Raw genomic sequence first — 19,189 nt, forward strand, 5'->3', positions numbered from 1 at the left:
GCTTCATCCAGCAGTGGATCGACAATAGCTGATAATGATGATATATATATATATATATATATATATATAAGGAAAATTGCAAAAATTCATTCCCATTAATGGGAATGAATGATTATAAAACTGTGGTTATTTAAAAGATTTTAAGCAGTTTTGGTGCTTATATTAACTGCTAAATCAAGAATCAAAAAAAGTTAAAAGCATTCCACAGACCACTCACCTCTGTATCCTCTCCACCACTTCTTCATCCCCAAGAAACCCAGATGACCATATCTGAGTACAGTAATCCAGATATGGTCGTATCAAGGCTTTATAAAGAGGAAAAATAACTCCCATATTTCTTCTGTTAGTATGTTCTTCAATAACCAAGTCATCCTCTGAGCTACCCTGTCCATTTTAATAATATGCTCTCTAAACTTCAACTCCCAATCTACTACCACCCTGAAATCTCTGGCTTCATCAGTTTCCTGGACTACAGTTCCATCAATGTGGTACATAGATTGTAATCTTTGTATCCCAAAATGCATAACTTTACACTTTTCCATATTAAAATGACATCATTATGTTTTGCCCATACTTCAAGCCTATTTAAATCATCCTACAAGCTCTATACATCACAGTTTGTATCATTTGAATATCTCCCTGCAAATTATTTCTTATATCACTTATGTTCAAATTAAACAGAAGTGGTCCACACGCAGAGCCCTATGGCACACTAATAGTCACCTGCTTTCTCCTGGATTCTGCTTCTCCGTATACTACTTTTTTGTATCTGCCCATCAGCCACCTTTTTATTTGTATCACCAGTTTCATATTCTTCCCCATTTGGTGCTGTTTGCATAACAGAGTTCCATGTGGTATCCTGTCAAACATCTTTGCAAAATCCAGTAGTATCATTATGTAGCCATTCTCTTTATCCAACTCAGCTTTCACTCTGTTATAAAAAGTTACTATCCTAATCTTTAAAAGTACCTGTGGCATATAAACAACAAATTACACACTAACAGCATTAATTAACTTTAATGAAATTATAATTGTTTAGTACTGAAAATAACAGTACATCATAATGTGTAGAAACAATCAAATCAAAGAACAGGAATACAAGGTAGTATACATAGAACAATTACTTTACCAATTAAAAATGGTTGCAGTGATCTAGAAATTAATATATTAATAAAGAACATTAAAACTATTTTTGATGTTTACATAAAATAAGAATCTCCCAAACTTTTGGGAGAGAGAGAGACAATCATTCTGATTTGTGTTAGGCCCAATGTAAAAGGGCCCTGCAACTTTCCTTGGAAAGGTATTCATATTTAAAATTTCTTCTATGGAGAAAACGAGTTTCATCCCACTGCTATGCTGTGCCAGACCAGACTTTTGAGTTTCATGTATTCAGTGTAATATGTGTAATGATGTTCATTAATTCTTATTTCTACAGAACAGTCTGTCTGTCCAAAGTATGTCAAATTAAATTCATAAGGAATCTGGTAAACACTAGCTAACAGTAGAGGTGGCAGTTTGTTTTTTGTAGATGGTAACAGATGAGAAATTTTGTTGATAGGAAAATATGTGGGAATATTGGTGATACTTCAAAATTCTACCAATAGGTTCAGAGATACCAAATATATAATCAACCCTGCAGCCTATTGAAGAATCCTTAGGTGCTGGAACATAGGAGTTGATTATCTGCTGGATTTGATAAAGATTGTAACCATTTACTTCCATTGAAGTTTTTATGGCTAGTTCTTGTTGAAAGCTTGAGAGAGAGGACCATACATTGTGCTCTATTAATTACTTGATAATGTCAATTTTTTTGAATGGTGTGATGAGCAGACTTTTGATGAATGTATCTTCTAGTGAAGGTAGGTTTTTGATAAACACAAGAATAGTAAATTACCAGCATTTTCTTTTTCCTTGGTGAATTGAATGTGTGGATGAAGACTATTGATCCATTATAGAAAAATGATAAGTTCGTTTTCAGAATGAGACCAAACAGTAAAAACATCATCAATAATGAAACCAAAGAGAGGGCTGGGAATGAATAGATGAGAGCAAGGTATCTTTCAGATGGTTCAAAAAATAGTTTGCCAAAAAGACAGATGACTACTCATGGCAGTGCCTTCAACCTCTCTATAGATCTTGTTTTTCCAGCTGAACTGTCCTGATTGCCTAACAAATTCAAAAGTCTTCACAACATCAGGAGGGAAGTCATCATATAGTAAACAAATAGTGTCCAATAATGAAACATTGATAAAAAGAGAAACAATGTCAAGGCTGACTAACAGAATTCAACTCTTGCTTTGAATATTCTTGATTTTTTCAAGAAAATGTGTAAAATTCTTGATGAATGATCTGGTTTATCCAACATGGGCAGTTAATAAACGTGAAAGAATTTTAGCAATTCTCTAGGTGAAAAAGTTAATACAATTAACAATGGCTTAATTGTATTAACAATCTTACTGGACAACCTTCTTTAAGAATTTTTGGGAGACCATATAAATGAAGAGTCCTTCCAAAATGTGCATTTTGGAAGGACTTTTTTTTTTTTGAACTCAAAAATATTTTTTGAGTTCAAAAAATATTTTGAACTCAGCTAACAACATGATCGAGGCGCTTATCCATTTCTATTGTGTTGGCTCTCCCTCCTATAGAATTGCTAAATTTCTCTTTCATGTTTATCAAGTCATTAATTAATAGAGTATATAATGTATGCTCTTCTCCCTCAAGCTTACAACAAGAATTTCTCACCATAAAAACTAATGAAATTAAATATTTAGAGGTACCTGTTGCATAATAAATTAATAATGGAACACGTATAAACCACAGTAATAACTTTAATTAAATTATTTGGTGATCCACCGACTGTTCTGTACTTTGTATTCCATTCCTTTAACTGTTTGTTCTACAGTAAGGATGTACTGTTACTTTCAGTACGAAATACTTGTACCTTTATTTAATTAAAGTTATTACTGTGGTCTATACGTGTTTCATTATTAATGAAATTAAATGGTTACAATCCTTATCAAATCCAGCAGATAACTGACTCCTATGTGGGAACTTATGTGGAATTATAAGGCAGGTGATTATAATAGTCTTAGACGTCAACTTGGGGAAGTTTCATGGAGGGAGGAATTGGAATGCTGGGATATCACTAGCGTGTGGGAAATTGTGAAAGAATATTTGTTATCAGCAATGGTAAGTTGTATACCACGAGTGAAGAAGAGGACGCAGTTTGGAGTAAAGTGGATGACAAACAATATTTAACAGGAATTGCATGTGAAAAAGAGGCTATGGAAGAGATATAAGGAGACAGGTGAAGAGAAGATGCATGAAGAATATAAGACACAGGCCAGAAGAGTGACTAGTGTGGTAAGGAAAGCGACACTGGAATATGAGAGGAGATTGGCCCTAAGATCCAAAGAAAATCCTAGGGAATTTTTTAGCTATGTGGCCAGTAGGAGGAGAAATGACTGTGGAAGAATGATATTGTGAGATAAAAATGGGAATAGAGTGACTGATGCAGAGGACATAGTGGAATTGTTCAATGAACACTTTATTGGAGTATTTCATCCTAGAGGAGTCAGTTTTAATGCTAGAGGGATAGGACTGGTTCGAGGTCTGGAGGTACAGGAGGAGAGTGTGTTTCAGATACTGAGTACTCTGGATGTCAGTAAAGCTGTGGGACTGGATGGTATTTCACCACGAGTTTTAAGAGAATGTGCTAGGGAATTGACAGTGCCTTTAACGTGGCTTTTCAATGAAAGTCTGGCTTTGGCGAAGGTGCCCAGGGAATGGAAGGAAGGTAAGATAGTGCCATTACATAAGGGTGGTAACAGACTGGAAGTGTCTAATTATAGGCCAGTCTGTGTGTCATCAGTAGTTGTTAAGATCTTGGAGAAAGTAGTGAGGGACCGTATACAGCATTGGGCAGATGAGGGTAATGTTATCTGTGAGAATCAACATGGATTTGTGAAAGGATGCTCTTGTTTTAGCAATATGCTAGCCTTTTATAATAAAGTTACAAGAACATTAGATGAGGGAAAGGCATATACTGCAATTTTCTTAGACTTGGCGAAGGCATTTGACAGGGTGCCACATGATAAGCTGATATTTAAGTTGCAGCACATGGGTCTGGATGTCAGATTGGTCAACTGGATTCAGGATTGGCTGTCTGATAGGTATCAGAGAGTTGTGTATGGTGGAGGAGTTTCCAGGAGGCAGAGGGTTACAAGTGGGGTCCCACAGGGCTCAGTACTAGGACCTATATTGTTTAACCTTTATATCAATGACATAGCCAGTGGATTGCAGGGGGATATTCAGTTGTTTGCCAATGATGCGAAGCTGGGAAGGATTATTAGTAATAGTGCAGATGTGGTAGCCCTGCAAGAGGATTTAGATAAGCTAGATAGATAGGCAAATGAATGGGGGTGCCAGTTTAATGCAGCAAAATGTAAGGTCTTGAGGTTTGGGAAACATCGATGGGATGCTGCATACTCTATGGGAGGAGTTATACTGGAGGAAGTATAGGAGACAAGAGATCTGGGGTTGATGATTGATAGAAACCTGAAGTTTAGGGGACATATTGCAAAGGTGGTGAAGGTAACACAGAGGATTGCTGCTATTATGAGAAGGACACTGACCTGCAGAGATAAGAGGGTTATCATTCCATTGTATAAGTCTCTGATCAGACCACACTTGGATTCTTGTTCTCAGATTTGGTCCCCATCATTTGAAGGGGATAAATTAACTGTGGAAAGGATACAAAGACGGATGACAAAGATGGTTTCAGGACTGTACAAGGATAGTTATGAGGATCGGCTGAGAGAATGTGGACTGCAGAGTTTGGTGGATAGAAGAAGGAGAGGTGATATGATTGAGACTTTTAAACTGTTGAGAGGTGGTTACAGGGTTGACACTGGGGAGTTCTTTCGCTTGGTTGAACAGCGGGAAGGAGTGATGACAAGAGGCCATCCCTGGAAGTTACGAAAGGAAACTGTGAGCAAGAGGGTAAGGAGTGGTTTCTTTGTGTGGAGGGTGGTGAAGCCGTGGAATGCATTGCCTGATGGAGTGGTGGGAGTGAGAATGGTCAGTGAGTTTAAAGAGTGGTATGATAGATAGATAGAGGTCCTTCCTATGTCTTAGGAAGGACCTCCCTTGATGAGTCTTTTGACTCCTTGGAGGCCTGAATAATAATAATAATAATAATCTAAGGATTCTTCAACAGACCACAACGTTCCAATCCCTTATACTTCTGGTATCTCTGAACCTATTGCTAGAATTTTGAAGAAGTATCACCTTATTCCCACATATTTTCCTATCGACAAAATGTCTCATCTGTTACTATCCACAAAAGACAAACTGCGACCTCTATTGTTAGCTAGTATTTACCAGATTCCTTGTGAATGTAATTTGACATACTTTGGGTAGACAGGCCATTCTGTAGAAAAGGGAATTAATGAACATCAGTATTAAGCACCTCTGTAGTGCAATTAGAAGAACGACGGTACGTTGCGCCCTTCGATTAGAAAAGGCCTGAGTTCGATTCTCGTCATGATGGGAAGAATCTTTATATGGACTTTTTCAATTGGAGGTGAGTTAGCTGATCTCATACGGAGGTAGCAGGGTTTTTTCCACCCGGAAACTTGGGTTTTTCATCCCGCACACAGACAAATCAGCCTTTCAGAACACTCAATTTACAGACAAAAAATACTAGCTGTGGTTGTGGTGGTGGTAGTTGTGGGCAGTAGAGGTTCTGTGTAGTACTGGAGACAGAGAGTTGTACAGTAGGTGTCTTCCCGCGATGAGTCCTTGGACTCCTTGGAGGTTTCACTTCATCCCTGGTGGGATGAAGCCATAGAAGCAGTTTTAAATGTACATCTTTTCAAAGAAAGTTGCGAAGCTCTTTTTACATCAACTCGGAATGATTGAGAAAAGTGCATTTTTACTTTACAATGCACTGAGAGAAATCGTTATCTTAGTCATCTAGAGCATGGAAAAAAAAGTATTTTCTCACTATTTGGACAAAGTGTTAATTATATTTCTACTGTTCTGCTCGATAACGATTCTTCTCAACATATATGAGCATATTTTGTTCCAAAATCAGCATTTTTTCCCCTCATTCTAGTAAACTGCTGTTTACTAGAATGAGGCTCTCTTTTATGACTTAATCAGAAACCTTAAAGTTGACGCTTTCACTTTCAGATTTTTTTACTTTCTGCCTTGAGCTGATTATTATATAAATTCATCAACTGTTTTACATTCTAGTTTATTTACTCTTTGTGATTTTGATCCACAGCTTTAGCCAGTTGTGCTAATAGAGCTTTTGGTACTTGCTCTAAAGCATTTATAAAATTAGAGTCATTGGATAATCTAACACCAGATGAAAGAAAAGAATACGAAGACCTGGCAATTGATATTTTTGTGAAGTAAGTAATTAAAAATAGAAGTAGTTACCATTTAGAGTTTACATACTAAGTCATTAAATGTATCTCTCTCTCTCTCTCTCTCTCTCTCACACACACACACACACACATAGTGTTTCCTTATGCTGCTACAGAGCTAAAAAATAAATAAATAAAAATCTCATTGTTTAAATAATAGCAAAAATTGAATTTAAATCTAATCTAAATAAATATTTGAGTTTATATTTAATCTATTAGTAGGGGAACCAATTGATTAAGTATTGTAAATAACTTCCTTTCATCCATGTATTTCATACACATACCAGCTACTGAATTAGAAATCTTTATGCAGATATATGTAAATGTAACTTACACAGCTTATGCAAAAAATGCTTGGTCACGTGCATTGCTATGCATTCTAGGCAACTATTTAAGAATGCTGCTAGTTGATAATCATCAGTAGTGTTGATCACAATGGAGAAAAACAAAGGATCTTTTGGAGTTTGATAAAGGACTTATTGTGTGTGCCCTTCTGTCTGGAGCCACTATTTTGAAAACAACAGACCTGACTGAGATACCCTGGGTGTTTAATCCATAGAAAAATAACCCACATTGCTTGTCTAAGAGGCATAACTGTGTTCCTAAAACAGTCTGTCAGGAACGAGGTCACCATCGTCTGAGAAGGCTTGTATGGACACACAAAACTTCCTGTATGCAGCAACTGACTGAAGCATTTAATGAAGGCTGTTCCTAATCCATTTTTCACCAACTGTGCACAGGAAATTGATGAGGATCATTATTGGCAGTTGCATGCCTATATGGCAGCAACTGATTTCTACAAAGAACCAGAAAGTTCGTCTACAGTGGTGTCAGAAACACTGTCACTGCACACTGGAAAAAAAGTCATGTGGTCTAATGAGTCACAGTACACCTTGTTTTGTACCAATGGTAGGCAGAGAGTTTGGCAAGAGCCCCATGAAGCAATGAACCCAACTTGCCTTGTTATTATATATATATATATATATGACAGAATGATCATTGACTCGGTTAACATACATAGTTTTATGAAAAAATTCAATGACTAGAACTGAGATTTAATTAAAAATGTTTTAATGTAAACACACTACTAGTTTCGGCCTGTAACAGCCTTCTTCAGGTGACATTATAAAAGAAAAAACACTAAACATTGAGGGTTAAAAGACTATGAACAACATAGACAGTCTTTATACATAATTAGCATGAAAACGTTGTATTTGAAGCTGTTCTTTCATTTTTTGCATTGTTGGGAGAGTGCGTGCTTGCTGCATCACTTGAACGCCAGTACATGATTACAGCTGAATGACTATCTGGGAGGTTGTAGCTTAAGTTGTTATTTAGATGAACAGGATTGAAGATGATTTCTCTCGATTCCACAATTTTTCTCTCTATTTCGTCACTGCAACGGAAGATGTTTGTAGATTTTTCCCAGCAGACTTTGTGACTTTGGTTATCATCATTAGGATTAGCCGAGAAAAGGATATGACTTGATAATGCTGTCTCTTGTAAGTAATGTCTCTCATGTGTTCTTCCATACGCATTTCGACAGATTTGTCTGTCTGCCCGAAATAAGGAATATCGCAGTCACATAATATTTTATATACGCCAGGGTATTTGAGTTGATGATGACAAGGTTTTGGGTGGCTAATTAAGGAACGGATCTTTGGAAGTAGAGTGAACAAGGTTCTGATATTGTATTTTTTTAGAACTTTTGCTAATTTATGTGAAACAGTACTTATGTAAGGAATAGATATGTTGCTTTTGAATCTATTTGTTTCTTCTGAGTGATGTCTAGGAGGATTAAGAAGGAATTTGTTAATGATTTTCTTGTAATATCCATTAACTTCGAAAGAAGTTTTCAGATGGTTTATTTCTGTAAGCAGTTCATTTGGATCATCAAGAAGAGAACGGGCTCTATGTCCCAAGGCGGAAATTATTCCAAGCTTATGAGGAGGGAAATGATGGGACTGACTGTGCAGATATCTGTTGGTATGTGTGGGCTTTCTATATATCGATATTTTTAGTTTACCAGAAGAGCGAGTCAGTTTGACATCAAGAAAAGGCAAGGAATTATCCGTTTCAAGCTCAGCAGTAAACTTAATACTTTGATGTCGGCTATTGAGATGTTCGAGGAAAACCATAAGGGATTCATGTCCATGGCTCCAAACAATGAAGACATCATCCACATAACGTTTCCAAACTTTAGGTGTTAAAATAAAGGAAGAGATAGCCTTGGTTTCAAAATCTTCTAAGTAAATATTTGCAAGAACCGGAGATAAAGGATTACTCATAGACAGTCCATGATTTTGTTTGTATATATTATCTTGAAATTTGAAGTAACCGGACCTGATGCAATGTGTAAGCAAGGCTAACATTTTTTTGGATAACTTGTCCTTAAGTAATGTTAGGACTTCATCTGTTGGGACATTAGTGAACAAAGAAGTTATGTCCAAGCTAGCCATGATGTCATTTTCATCAAGTGTAATATCCTTGATGTATGTAACAAATTCTGTAGTGTTCTTGATAAAGGATGGTGACTTCCCTGAAAAACTTTTGAGGTATTTGGCAAGGTATTTTGAAAGATTGTTTGTAGGAGAATCGATACCTTCTACAATTGGGCGTAATGGGGTGTTCTCTTTATGGATTTTAGGAACACCATATATGTGAGGAATTAACGGATGGAGAGAGCGTAGAAATAAACGGACGTTTCGGGATAATTCAGTTGTTGTTTATAATAAGTTGTTTGTACGATTTTGAAGTTCACGAGTTGGATCTCTCTCAAGTATTGAGTAGGTATTATTATGTAGTAATGCAATCATTTTATTCTTGTAATCTTCGGAGTTCAGAATGACTGTTGCATTTCCTTTATCCACAGGGAGGATGATTATATCTCTGTTGTTTTTTAAACTTTTAATAGCTTTGCGTTCAGTTGAAGTAATGTTGTCTGCAGGTGGTTTTGCGTTATTGATAATAAAGATTGATTCAATACGTAGAAGGTTTGCATCTTGTGGAGGGAGAAAAGAAGCAGCTTTTTCTATTTTTGTAAGTAGTGTCTCCTTTGGTATTAATTTTGGGGAAGGAATGAAGTTTAGACCTTTACTAAGGATGCTTTGTTCTACATCTGAAAGTATATAGGAGGATTTGTTGATAACGACATTGTCAATATTGATGTGTGGTTTTGAGTTCCTATTATTTTGTAATCTCTTTAACGTTTCATATTTTCTTATAAGATTTACTTTGTTATTATATTGTATTCTGGCTGCTTGAGATTCACAGTATGTATTAAAGGTATGCCAACTTTCATTATCTAGAGATTCTTCCAGTATTTCAGCTATGGTTCTTTTTTTATTGAAAAGAAAAGTGAGAGTACGTTTAGTATCCAATATTCTTTCAGAGTAGGTCTAATTTAGCTTTATGATAGATTCTCTTCGCACATTCAGTTGTTATGTTTTCTTTAAAGCATATAAATTTAGGAAAGATAGCATGGAATTTGCAACATTTTAAGAAGACCAACCTGTTAATGTTTAGTCCAATCCTCTTTAGTGTCTTGTTGAAGTTTCTTTTATTATTGATCATAGAAGCCTCGTCATGAAGGCTATAGATGACAGAATGATCATTGACTCGGTTAACATACATAGTTTTCTGAAAAAATTGAATGACTAGAACCGAGATTTAATTAAAAATGTTTTAATATAAACACACTACTAGTTTCGGCCTGTAACAGCCTTCTTCAGGTGACATTATAAAAGAAAAAACACTAAACATTGAGGGTTAAAAGACTATGAACAACATAGACAGTCTTTATACATAATTAGCATGAAAACGTTGTACTTGTATTTGAAGCTGTTCTTTCATTTGTTGCATTGTTGGGAGAGTGCATGCTTGCTGCATCATGTGAACGCCAGTACATGATTACAGCTGAATGACTATCTGGGAGGTTGTAGCTTAAGTTGTTATTTAGATGAACAGGATTGAAGATGATTTCTCTCGATTCCACAATTTTTCTCTCTATTTCGTCACTGCAACGGAAGATGTTTGTAGATTTTTCCCAGCAGACTTTGTGACTTTGGTTATCATCATTAGGATTAGCCGAAAAAAGGATATGACTTGATAATGCACTCGCTCGCTGTCTCTTGTAAGTAATGTCTCTCATGTGTTCTTCCATGAAAAAAAAAAATACAATATCAGAACCTTGTTCACTCCACTTCCAAAGATCCGTTCCTTAATTAGCCACCCAAAACCTTGTCATCATCAACTCAAATATCCTGGCGTGTATAAAATATTATGTGACTGCGATATTCCTTATTTCGGGCAGACAGACAAATCTGTCGAAATGCGTATGGAAGAACACATGAGAGACATTACTTACAAGAGACAGCATTATCAAGTCATATCCTTTTCTCGGCTAATCCTAATGATGATAACCAAAGTCACAAAGTCTGCTGGGAAAAATCTACAAACATCTTCCGTTGCAGTGACGAAATAGAGAGAAAAATTGTGGAATCGAGAGAAATCATCTTCAATCCTGTTCATCTAAATAACAACTTAAGCTACAACCTCCCAGATAGTCATTCAGCTGTAATCATGTACTGGCGTTCAAGTGATGCAGCAAGCACGCACTCTCCCAATGCAACAAATGAAAGAACAGCTTCAAATACAAGTACAACGTTTTCATGCTAATTATGTATAAAGACTGTCTATGTTGTTCATAGTCTTTTAACCCTCAATGTTTAGTGTTTTTTCTTTTATAATGTCACCTGAAGAAGGCTGTTACAGGCCGAAACTAGTAGTGTGTTTATATTAAAACATTTTTAATTAAATCTCGGTTTCTAGTCATTCAATTTTTTCATAAAACTATATATATATATATATATATATATATATACATACTGTAATTTAGGCTAAAGGAGGTTCAGCATGGTATTAAATAAAAATGTTTTAGTCATTGACCGGTATGTGTATTTGGATAAATAATAATGTTAGAATTTTTATACCATTGCCATGTCAGTCTATGCAAAGATGCTTGTGTCAATGTTACCACTGCAGGGAGAAAAATAAACAAATTAATTTATCAAAAAAAAACAAAAACAGCAATATGTTTAAAAATATTCTCTATGTAGAAGCACATTTTCTGAACGCTCCTGAAAAAATTATAAAAATACTAGACACAACTGTGTCTAGTATTGTTATCATATAATAGATAGATACGTTAGGACCAACATCGAAGATATTACCACTAATACCTATTTCAGGGGTATCTAAGCTGAACCAAGTATATTATATTGTAACAGCCAGAGAAGTACTATAATTAAATAACTATAACTAATCCATTATGACAACTTATAGAGACTACTACTGTATTGGAGTGATAACTTTAATTTCATAAATCAAATGATTTATTGACATTTCATATTGAGGCTATCATCTGGAGTACATCTATATACAGGTGCACCAACAATTTTCTAGCACCCTTGGTTCCAGAGCCATGACAGATTAGCTGTTTTGCCTGATCAACGGAGGTGACGTAATAATAATTTATCAGTACACCTTTCACCTGCTAATTATATCCCCTTCCATGATACTTTAGAGACACAATGCAACTTTAGAAACTCAACTATTAAATGTGAATTAAATGATTTAATGAAACATAATAGTAGAAATGATATAATGCAAATGAATATGAACTTGTAATTGACCATAATTCCTGGGAACTGTGCACACACGCAATGCCATCTGTAGCAGCCCAATTAACTAGTCGGGTGGTCATGGGAATTTCAAGTGCACTCTTATAATTTTATCTGGACTAAAGGATGTGCCAGACCATCTGTTGCCAAAAAAGTGGTGGTGTACCAATCTTCTTCTTCTTCTTCTTCTTCTCTTCCGTCTAAGACGGGTTGAGTCTTCGCTTGAGCAGGATCTTCCAGTCTTCTCTATTCCTTGCTGTTCGAAAAAGTTCCTTATATGTTCTGCATCCTGAGATGTTCTTTATTAATTTCAGCCAGGTAATTCTTGGTCTTCCAGGTTTTCTTTTTTCAGTTGGAAAAGTATTGATTAGAACGTTAGGAAGTCTGTCTGCATCCATGCGTACAGTGTGTCCAAACCATCTCAGTTGTTGTTTTCTAATTTTTTCTGTTATTGTCTTTTTATACAATAGTTCTTGTCTGACTGTGATGTTTGTTTTCTTTTCTATCCAACTTGTTCTATTTATTTTTCTTAAGCATTTCATTTCAAATGCCCACAGTTTTTTCTCCTCTCTTTTTTTAACTGTCCACGCTTCTGCTCCATAGATGACTGTTGGTATAATTATTGCTTCATATAATTTGATTTTGGCTTGTTTAGATATCTTGTTTGTTTTCCAGATTTTCTGTAATTTTCCCATGGTGGTCGCTATTCTATCGCTATTCTATGTTTGATTGTTTTGAGTTCATCTATTGTTTCTGTTAGTTTTGATCCAAGGTATATGAAGTTGTCTACTTGTTCTATTTGTTCTCCGTTTAGGGTGGCTGAGATGGTAGTTTTGTTCCTCCCTATTTTCATCACTTTTGTCTTTTGTATATTTATTGTCATGTCATATGTTTTACAGGTTTTGTTTAGCTTGTTGATCAGCTTTTGTAGTTCATTTGGGGTTCTTGCAAGAAGGACGAGATCATCTGCATATTTGATATTATATATGTTTAAACCATTGACATTGATTCCAGGCTCATTGTCTATTGCTTTCTTTACAACTTCTTCTAGATATATGTTGAATAGGCATGGAGATAATGGGCATCCTTGCATTACTCCTTTTTGGATCTCTATGGGTTCTGTTGTGAGTGTGTCCTTTTTAATTATTGCATTTGTCTTAGAGTAATATTTTATCAGAAACTGTATTATATATTTGTCTATTGCTTTTTCTAGTAAAATTTTAAGAAGGATTTCTCTGTTGATGTTATCGAAAGCTTGTTTAAAGTCCACAAAACAACAATATAGTTCTTTATGGTCTTCCCAGCTGAGCTCTGCTAGTTGGTGCAATATGAAAATTTGGTCTATTGTTGAATAGTTTCCTCGGAAACCAACTTGTTCTATGCCTATCATTTCTTCGTAGGTGTTTTTTAATCTATTTTGTATAATTCTTATGAATATTTTATAGGTGTGAGAGAGTAAATTGATTGGTCTGTAATTTCTGCAGTCTCTTTTGTCTCCTTTCTTGTATATTGGGATGATCTTTCCAGTTCTCCAGTCATCTGGGATCTCTCCTGTTTGTAGTATTTTATTGAATAGGGTTGTTAAATATTCTATTGATATACTGCCCCCATATGACCACAGTTCAGTAGGGTAGTATCAATGCCTGGTGCTTTATTGTTTTTCATCTGTTTTATTGCGTATCTAACTTCTTCTTGTAAAATTTTTGGGTGATCATTATTTTCTTCTATTGTTGGCATTGTAGTTTTGTTTCCTTGGTGGAAGATAGTTTTAAAATGGTTTGACCAGATTTTTCTTATATGTTCAATATTCCCGGTTTCAGTCATCTTGTTGTTTATCATTGTTACTGCTTTTGCTGAGAATTCCTTTGTAATTTCTCTTACAGTATCATGGAAGACTTTTAGGTTGTTTTGTTGGTATGCTTCTTGGCATTTCTTAGCTTTTTCTTCTAACCATTTTTCTTTGGCTTTTTTGCATAGGTTGTCAACTTTATTTTTTAGTGCTTTGTATTTTTCTCTATTCTCTTCATTGTTTTGTTGATTTACAAGTATCTTGGCCTCTTTTCTCTTCTATGGTAACTATGATTTCTTGGGTTATCCACTGTTTGTTTATTTTGGGTTTGGAACCTAGAGTGTCTTTTGCGATTGATAACACTGTTTCTTTTCCTTTCTTCCCAGTATTTTCCGCTGTTCTGTAAGATGGAGGGTTTTAATTTCAAGCACATCTGTTCTAAAAATTGACTTCTGCTTAAGCTATCTTTTAGTTTTGATAGGTTGATGATTTCTTCTTTTCTGATATTATTTTTCCTGTTGAATTTTATCTTTACTTTGGCAGTTAATATTTCATGGTCAGTGTCAAAATCAAAACTTCTTAATGTTCGTACATTATTTACTGATCTTTTCCATTGTTTGTTTATGATGATATAGTCTATGCAGTTCTTTATATTACCATCTGGAGATGTCCATGTATATTTATTATTAGGGCGTTGATAGAACAATGTGTTTGTAATCATTAGATCGTTTGCTTTACAGAAGTGGAGTAATTGTTCTCCTCTGTTGTTAAGCTCTCCGTATCCAAATTTCCCCATCACATCTTTTTTGTCTGCTGTGAACTGTCCTATTTTAGCATTAAAATCTCCCATCACTATCATGAGTTCTCTATTTTTGGGATTATCTATTTCCTGTTGTAGTTCTTCATAGCAATTTTCTATTTCTTCTTCTGAATGGTTACTGTCTGGTGCATATATTTGGATTATTTTAATTGTTTGACCTTTTTCTTTTGCTTGAAGTTTGGCTGTTATTATTCTAGGAGGCACTGGGTTTATTTCAATTACTGAGTGTGTGAGTTTCTTTTCAATTAGTAATGCAACTCCTTCTCTGTGTATGTTATCTTTTCTTCCTGAGAAGTACAGTCTTCCTTCTGGTAAATCCATGAATCCATCTCCGCACCAATGTGTCTCTGATAAACCTAAAATACTCCATTTCAAATTTGGTGTACCAATATGTATTTTTATTTATATATAAAAAATGATATACAAAGAAAGAAGTTATATTACACTGAAGTATTATATTTCTTTTTTTTTAATGTAGCTCTTACTCCAAAAGGTGTTTTTGTAAACCTATAATATATTTGTACCATGAGTGGGCAGACTAAGGATTTTTTTATAAAATTGAATTTTATATATTTTTTGTATTTTTTAAAATTTATTTTTGCATAGTATGGAAACCATGCTCTAGAGACCAAACATGGAATGTTTTCAAGCCATTTCAGGCCTCCAATAAGCAGAACAGTTATTAACATCAGGCGATGAATTTCATTGCCTAAAGACAAACACAAACATCCATGCCCGCTAATTATATATTGGATTTTATCCTTTATCCAAGTGTTAGCAAACAAAATTTGCGCCTGAAGTACTTTCAGGACTGGGGCAACTTGTGGTAAAGGTGGTATAAGTTCTCATCACTTGCCTTAGTATCTCTCATAATGCAAAGCACATCTCCTTGCGGACATGTATAATGTTATGCATTAAAGGGAAGGGCCACTACCCAGACCGATTTTGATGTTTATTGAGGTCTTATCAGCAGGAGCCAGACCCAGAGGTGGTGATACAACTCATATAGGTAAATATGACTTCTCCATTACTTTCACCTTAGTATCACCACTTCTGGGTTTGGCTCCCACTGATGAGACCTCAATAAAGGTGGACACTAGTCTGGGTAGTGGCCCTTCCCTTTAATGCATAGCATTATACATGTCCACAAGAAAATGTGCTTTGCATTATGGGAGATACTAAGGCAAGTGATGAGAACTTATACCACCTTTACCACGAGTTTCCCCAGTCCTGAAAATACTTCAGGTGCAAACTTTGTTTGCTTGCACTTGGATAAAGGATAAAACCCAATATATAATTAGTAGCATAACCAAGTGAAAAAACTTCCATAAACTTATCTCTAATCCAGAGAATTTTAATAATAGGGTGTGACACCCTTTGGCAACTTGTATAGGTAAATATGACTTCTTCATTATTTCTACCTTAGTATCACCACCTCTGGGTCTAGCTCCCACTGATGAGACCTCATTGAAGGTCAAAACCGGTCTGGGTAGTGGCCCTTCCCTTTAATGCATAGCATTATACATGTCTGCAAGGAGATGTGCTTTGCATTACAGGAGATACTAAGGCAAGTGATGAGAACTTATACCACCTTTACCACGAGTTGCCCCAGTCCTGAAAGTACTTCAGGAGCAAACTTTGTTTGCTAACACTTGGATAAAGAATAAAACCCAATATATAATTAGTAGCATAGCCAAGTGAAAAAACTTCCATCATAAATCCATGCCCACTGCGAGGTTCAAACCCTGCAGCCTGTTGGCTAGAGAGCAGGTATGCTAACCAGGATGGGTGTTGTCTAGTGTTGGCTCTACTTGCCTGACCTCTGGTGCAAGAAAAATATGTGTGTGTGTCGAAAAAATACATCAAACCTAGAATCCTAATTTGATTTAAAAAAAAAATACTGGTTTGATACATACACACAGCATTACTGGCCTTAAAGCCTATTGTAAATATTATTGTAAATATCACTCCTGATTCCTGATATGTACTCCCAAGGAATTTGCAGGATACTATGTGTATGTGTATCTTCTTAATAACACTTAATAACAGTTTTCCTCCAAATTACTCTATTATGTCAGAACTCCAATATTGTGAGATATTATATTTCAGTCTTCTAAGGCATACTCACTGCCTCAGTTCACCTAGAACTTGGTTCTTTCTTCAGGTCGTTTTTTTTTTTACCATTCTGATAGCTGTTTTGCTAATCTTTCCTTTTCCATTCTTCTTATGGGGTATGTTCCTGAGATTAGCTCTGTTCCCATATTCCTTGATGCTAATATTCTTAAGTTCCTTCCTAATATCTTTAATTTTAATATGATTTTGTCAATGATGCCATCTGTTCACTCTCCTAATTTCTTAGAAATCTCAAAGCTGTGGTTTCTGAGCTTTAATTAACTGTTTTATTTCTAAATCAGTTCTTAGATCCATAAGTTAAAATTGATTTTTGCACTGCCTTATATACTACTTTAGTGGTTTGACTGATTTCTTTATTATTCCATGTAAATTTATTCATTTGACTCCCCACAATGCTGCCTTATTTATTCTGTTTTCTTTCTGTATTTAATTGCCATATTTGCTGAAAAGTGGACCTAAATAACTGAAGTATTTACTTGTTCTATAGGTTCTCTATTCAGGATGTAGCTGATGTTTACAGTGTTTGCCTTTATTTATATATATATATATATTTTTTTTTTTTTTGACATATTGGTTATAGTAATTATTATGACTGACTTTATTTGTTATAGTAATTATTATGACTGACCTTCAAGAGTATAACATCATCTGTATAAAGTAAAGAGCTGAGATTAACATCTCCACATTTGATATCAGGTGTATTGCCATCCTGGTTTATTTCCATGACAGCCTGTTTCTTCATAATGTAATCCATATAGATGATGAATAAAAGTGGAGTTAATATGTGCTTCTGTCTTACATCTAATTTCCCATCAGTGCTAACAATTCTAACATACAACTTTAATGTAACTGTATTTGTTCATGATGTATAATGTCCCATTTACACCATATAATTGTAGTATTTTGAATATCTTTTCTCTTGGCATCTTGGCATATGCTTTTCCTAAACCAACATACAGATTCTTGTTATATTCCCATGATTCCTCAGCTAATGTCTTAAAGTGAAAATCTGTTCCTGACAACTAGTGTTTGGCCAGAACTCAGCTTGTTCTTCTTCAAGTTTCTGTTCTACAATATCATCTCAAGTATGCTTGCATATACTTGAAAAAATCAATAGGGAAATTCTTTTGTAATTTTCATTGTTTTATTTCTCTTTTTATAGGGTCAAAATCCACTCTTCTGGAATTTGACCTTGTGACCAGGAATTCTAAATTATGCTCTGCAGTCACTGTAAAATTTTTATACTTTCATATTTGAGCCCATTTGTTCCCTTATGGCCAAATAATGAAAATGTTGTCAGGCTGAATGATCCAGAGTCCCTTGCTCAAAAGCTTCCATATACGAAGGGGAGCTGAAAAGTTCTGATAAACACTTAGAACAAAAATGATATTAAAGCAACTGATATAACCATAAGAAAGAACATATCTTAAACCCTTTAACCTTCATGTTTCATTAAATTGTAATAATTTTTAGTTTTTCTTTTAGGAAATATAAGAAGACATATCAGATGTTTTGAAGAAATTCAAAGACACAGAGGTGCGGGCTGTCATCAAGTTTTTCTTGCTGTAAGAAAAGTCTGCAACTGAGATTCATCAAAGTTTGTGTGATACTTTATGAGACTGTGCCACAGCATATCCAACAGTTGCCAGATGGGTGGCCAAGTTAAAACTGGGCATCCTAAGACAATAGATGTCCCCAGGTCAAGGAAGACCTTCAGACCTTCCACAGTGATCACACCTGAAACATCGATACAGTGCATGCCATGATCCTTCATGACCTTGATTATAGACAGATACCAGCCAGAAACATTTCAAAGACTATAGGGATATCCAGGGAATGAGTTGGGGGTCATTATCCACCAACATTTGGACATGCAGAAGCTCTCAGCAAAGTGAGTCCTCCAAATTTTTAAATACTGACCAAAAGAGAGAACATGTGCTGTCATCTCAAGGGATTTGGGGTCATTTTGAGAAATCAGATGCAAATGTTTTGGCTCGTATTGTGACTATTGATGAAACATGGCTTCATCACTATGACTCAGAAACCAAACAATAATTAATGGGGTGGAGACACAAAAGTTCTCCATGGCCAAAGAAGTTTCAAATCCAGATTCAGCAGGGCAGGTTCTTGTTGTCTCTTAGGATATGGATAATATAATCCTTACCAAGTACCTCAAAAAAAGGTGAAACTGTTATAGCAGCAGCAGTTTATTCAACAGCTCTGAAGGAATTGAAGGAAGTACTGAATTAAAAAAGCTGCAGGAAACTGAGCAGAGATAATGCACCTGCTCACACTTCTCATGAAATGCAACAGACAATATACAACT

General features: G+C 35.3%; 1 protein-coding gene across 1 annotated transcript in view; it reads left to right on the forward strand.

Moving 5' to 3' along the window:
• Positions 1-19,189, forward strand: part of Oseg4 (intraflagellar transport protein Oseg4) — a 377,419-nt gene that overhangs the window by 325,940 nt on the left and 32,290 nt on the right. Inside the window, exon 31 of the mRNA XM_090392828.1 lies at positions 6,296-6,425. Coding sequence (XP_090248954.1) covers positions 6,296-6,425 — 130 coding nt within the window. The remainder of the gene's footprint in view (positions 1-6,295; positions 6,426-19,189) is intronic.

This window comes from Typopeltis vanoorti, chromosome 5, assembly GCF_054136105.1.
Source record: "Typopeltis vanoorti isolate ZY-2024b chromosome 5, IOZ_Tvanoo_1.0, whole genome shotgun sequence".
In the NCBI taxonomy this organism is placed as follows: Eukaryota; Metazoa; Arthropoda; class Arachnida; order Uropygi; family Thelyphonidae; genus Typopeltis; species Typopeltis vanoorti.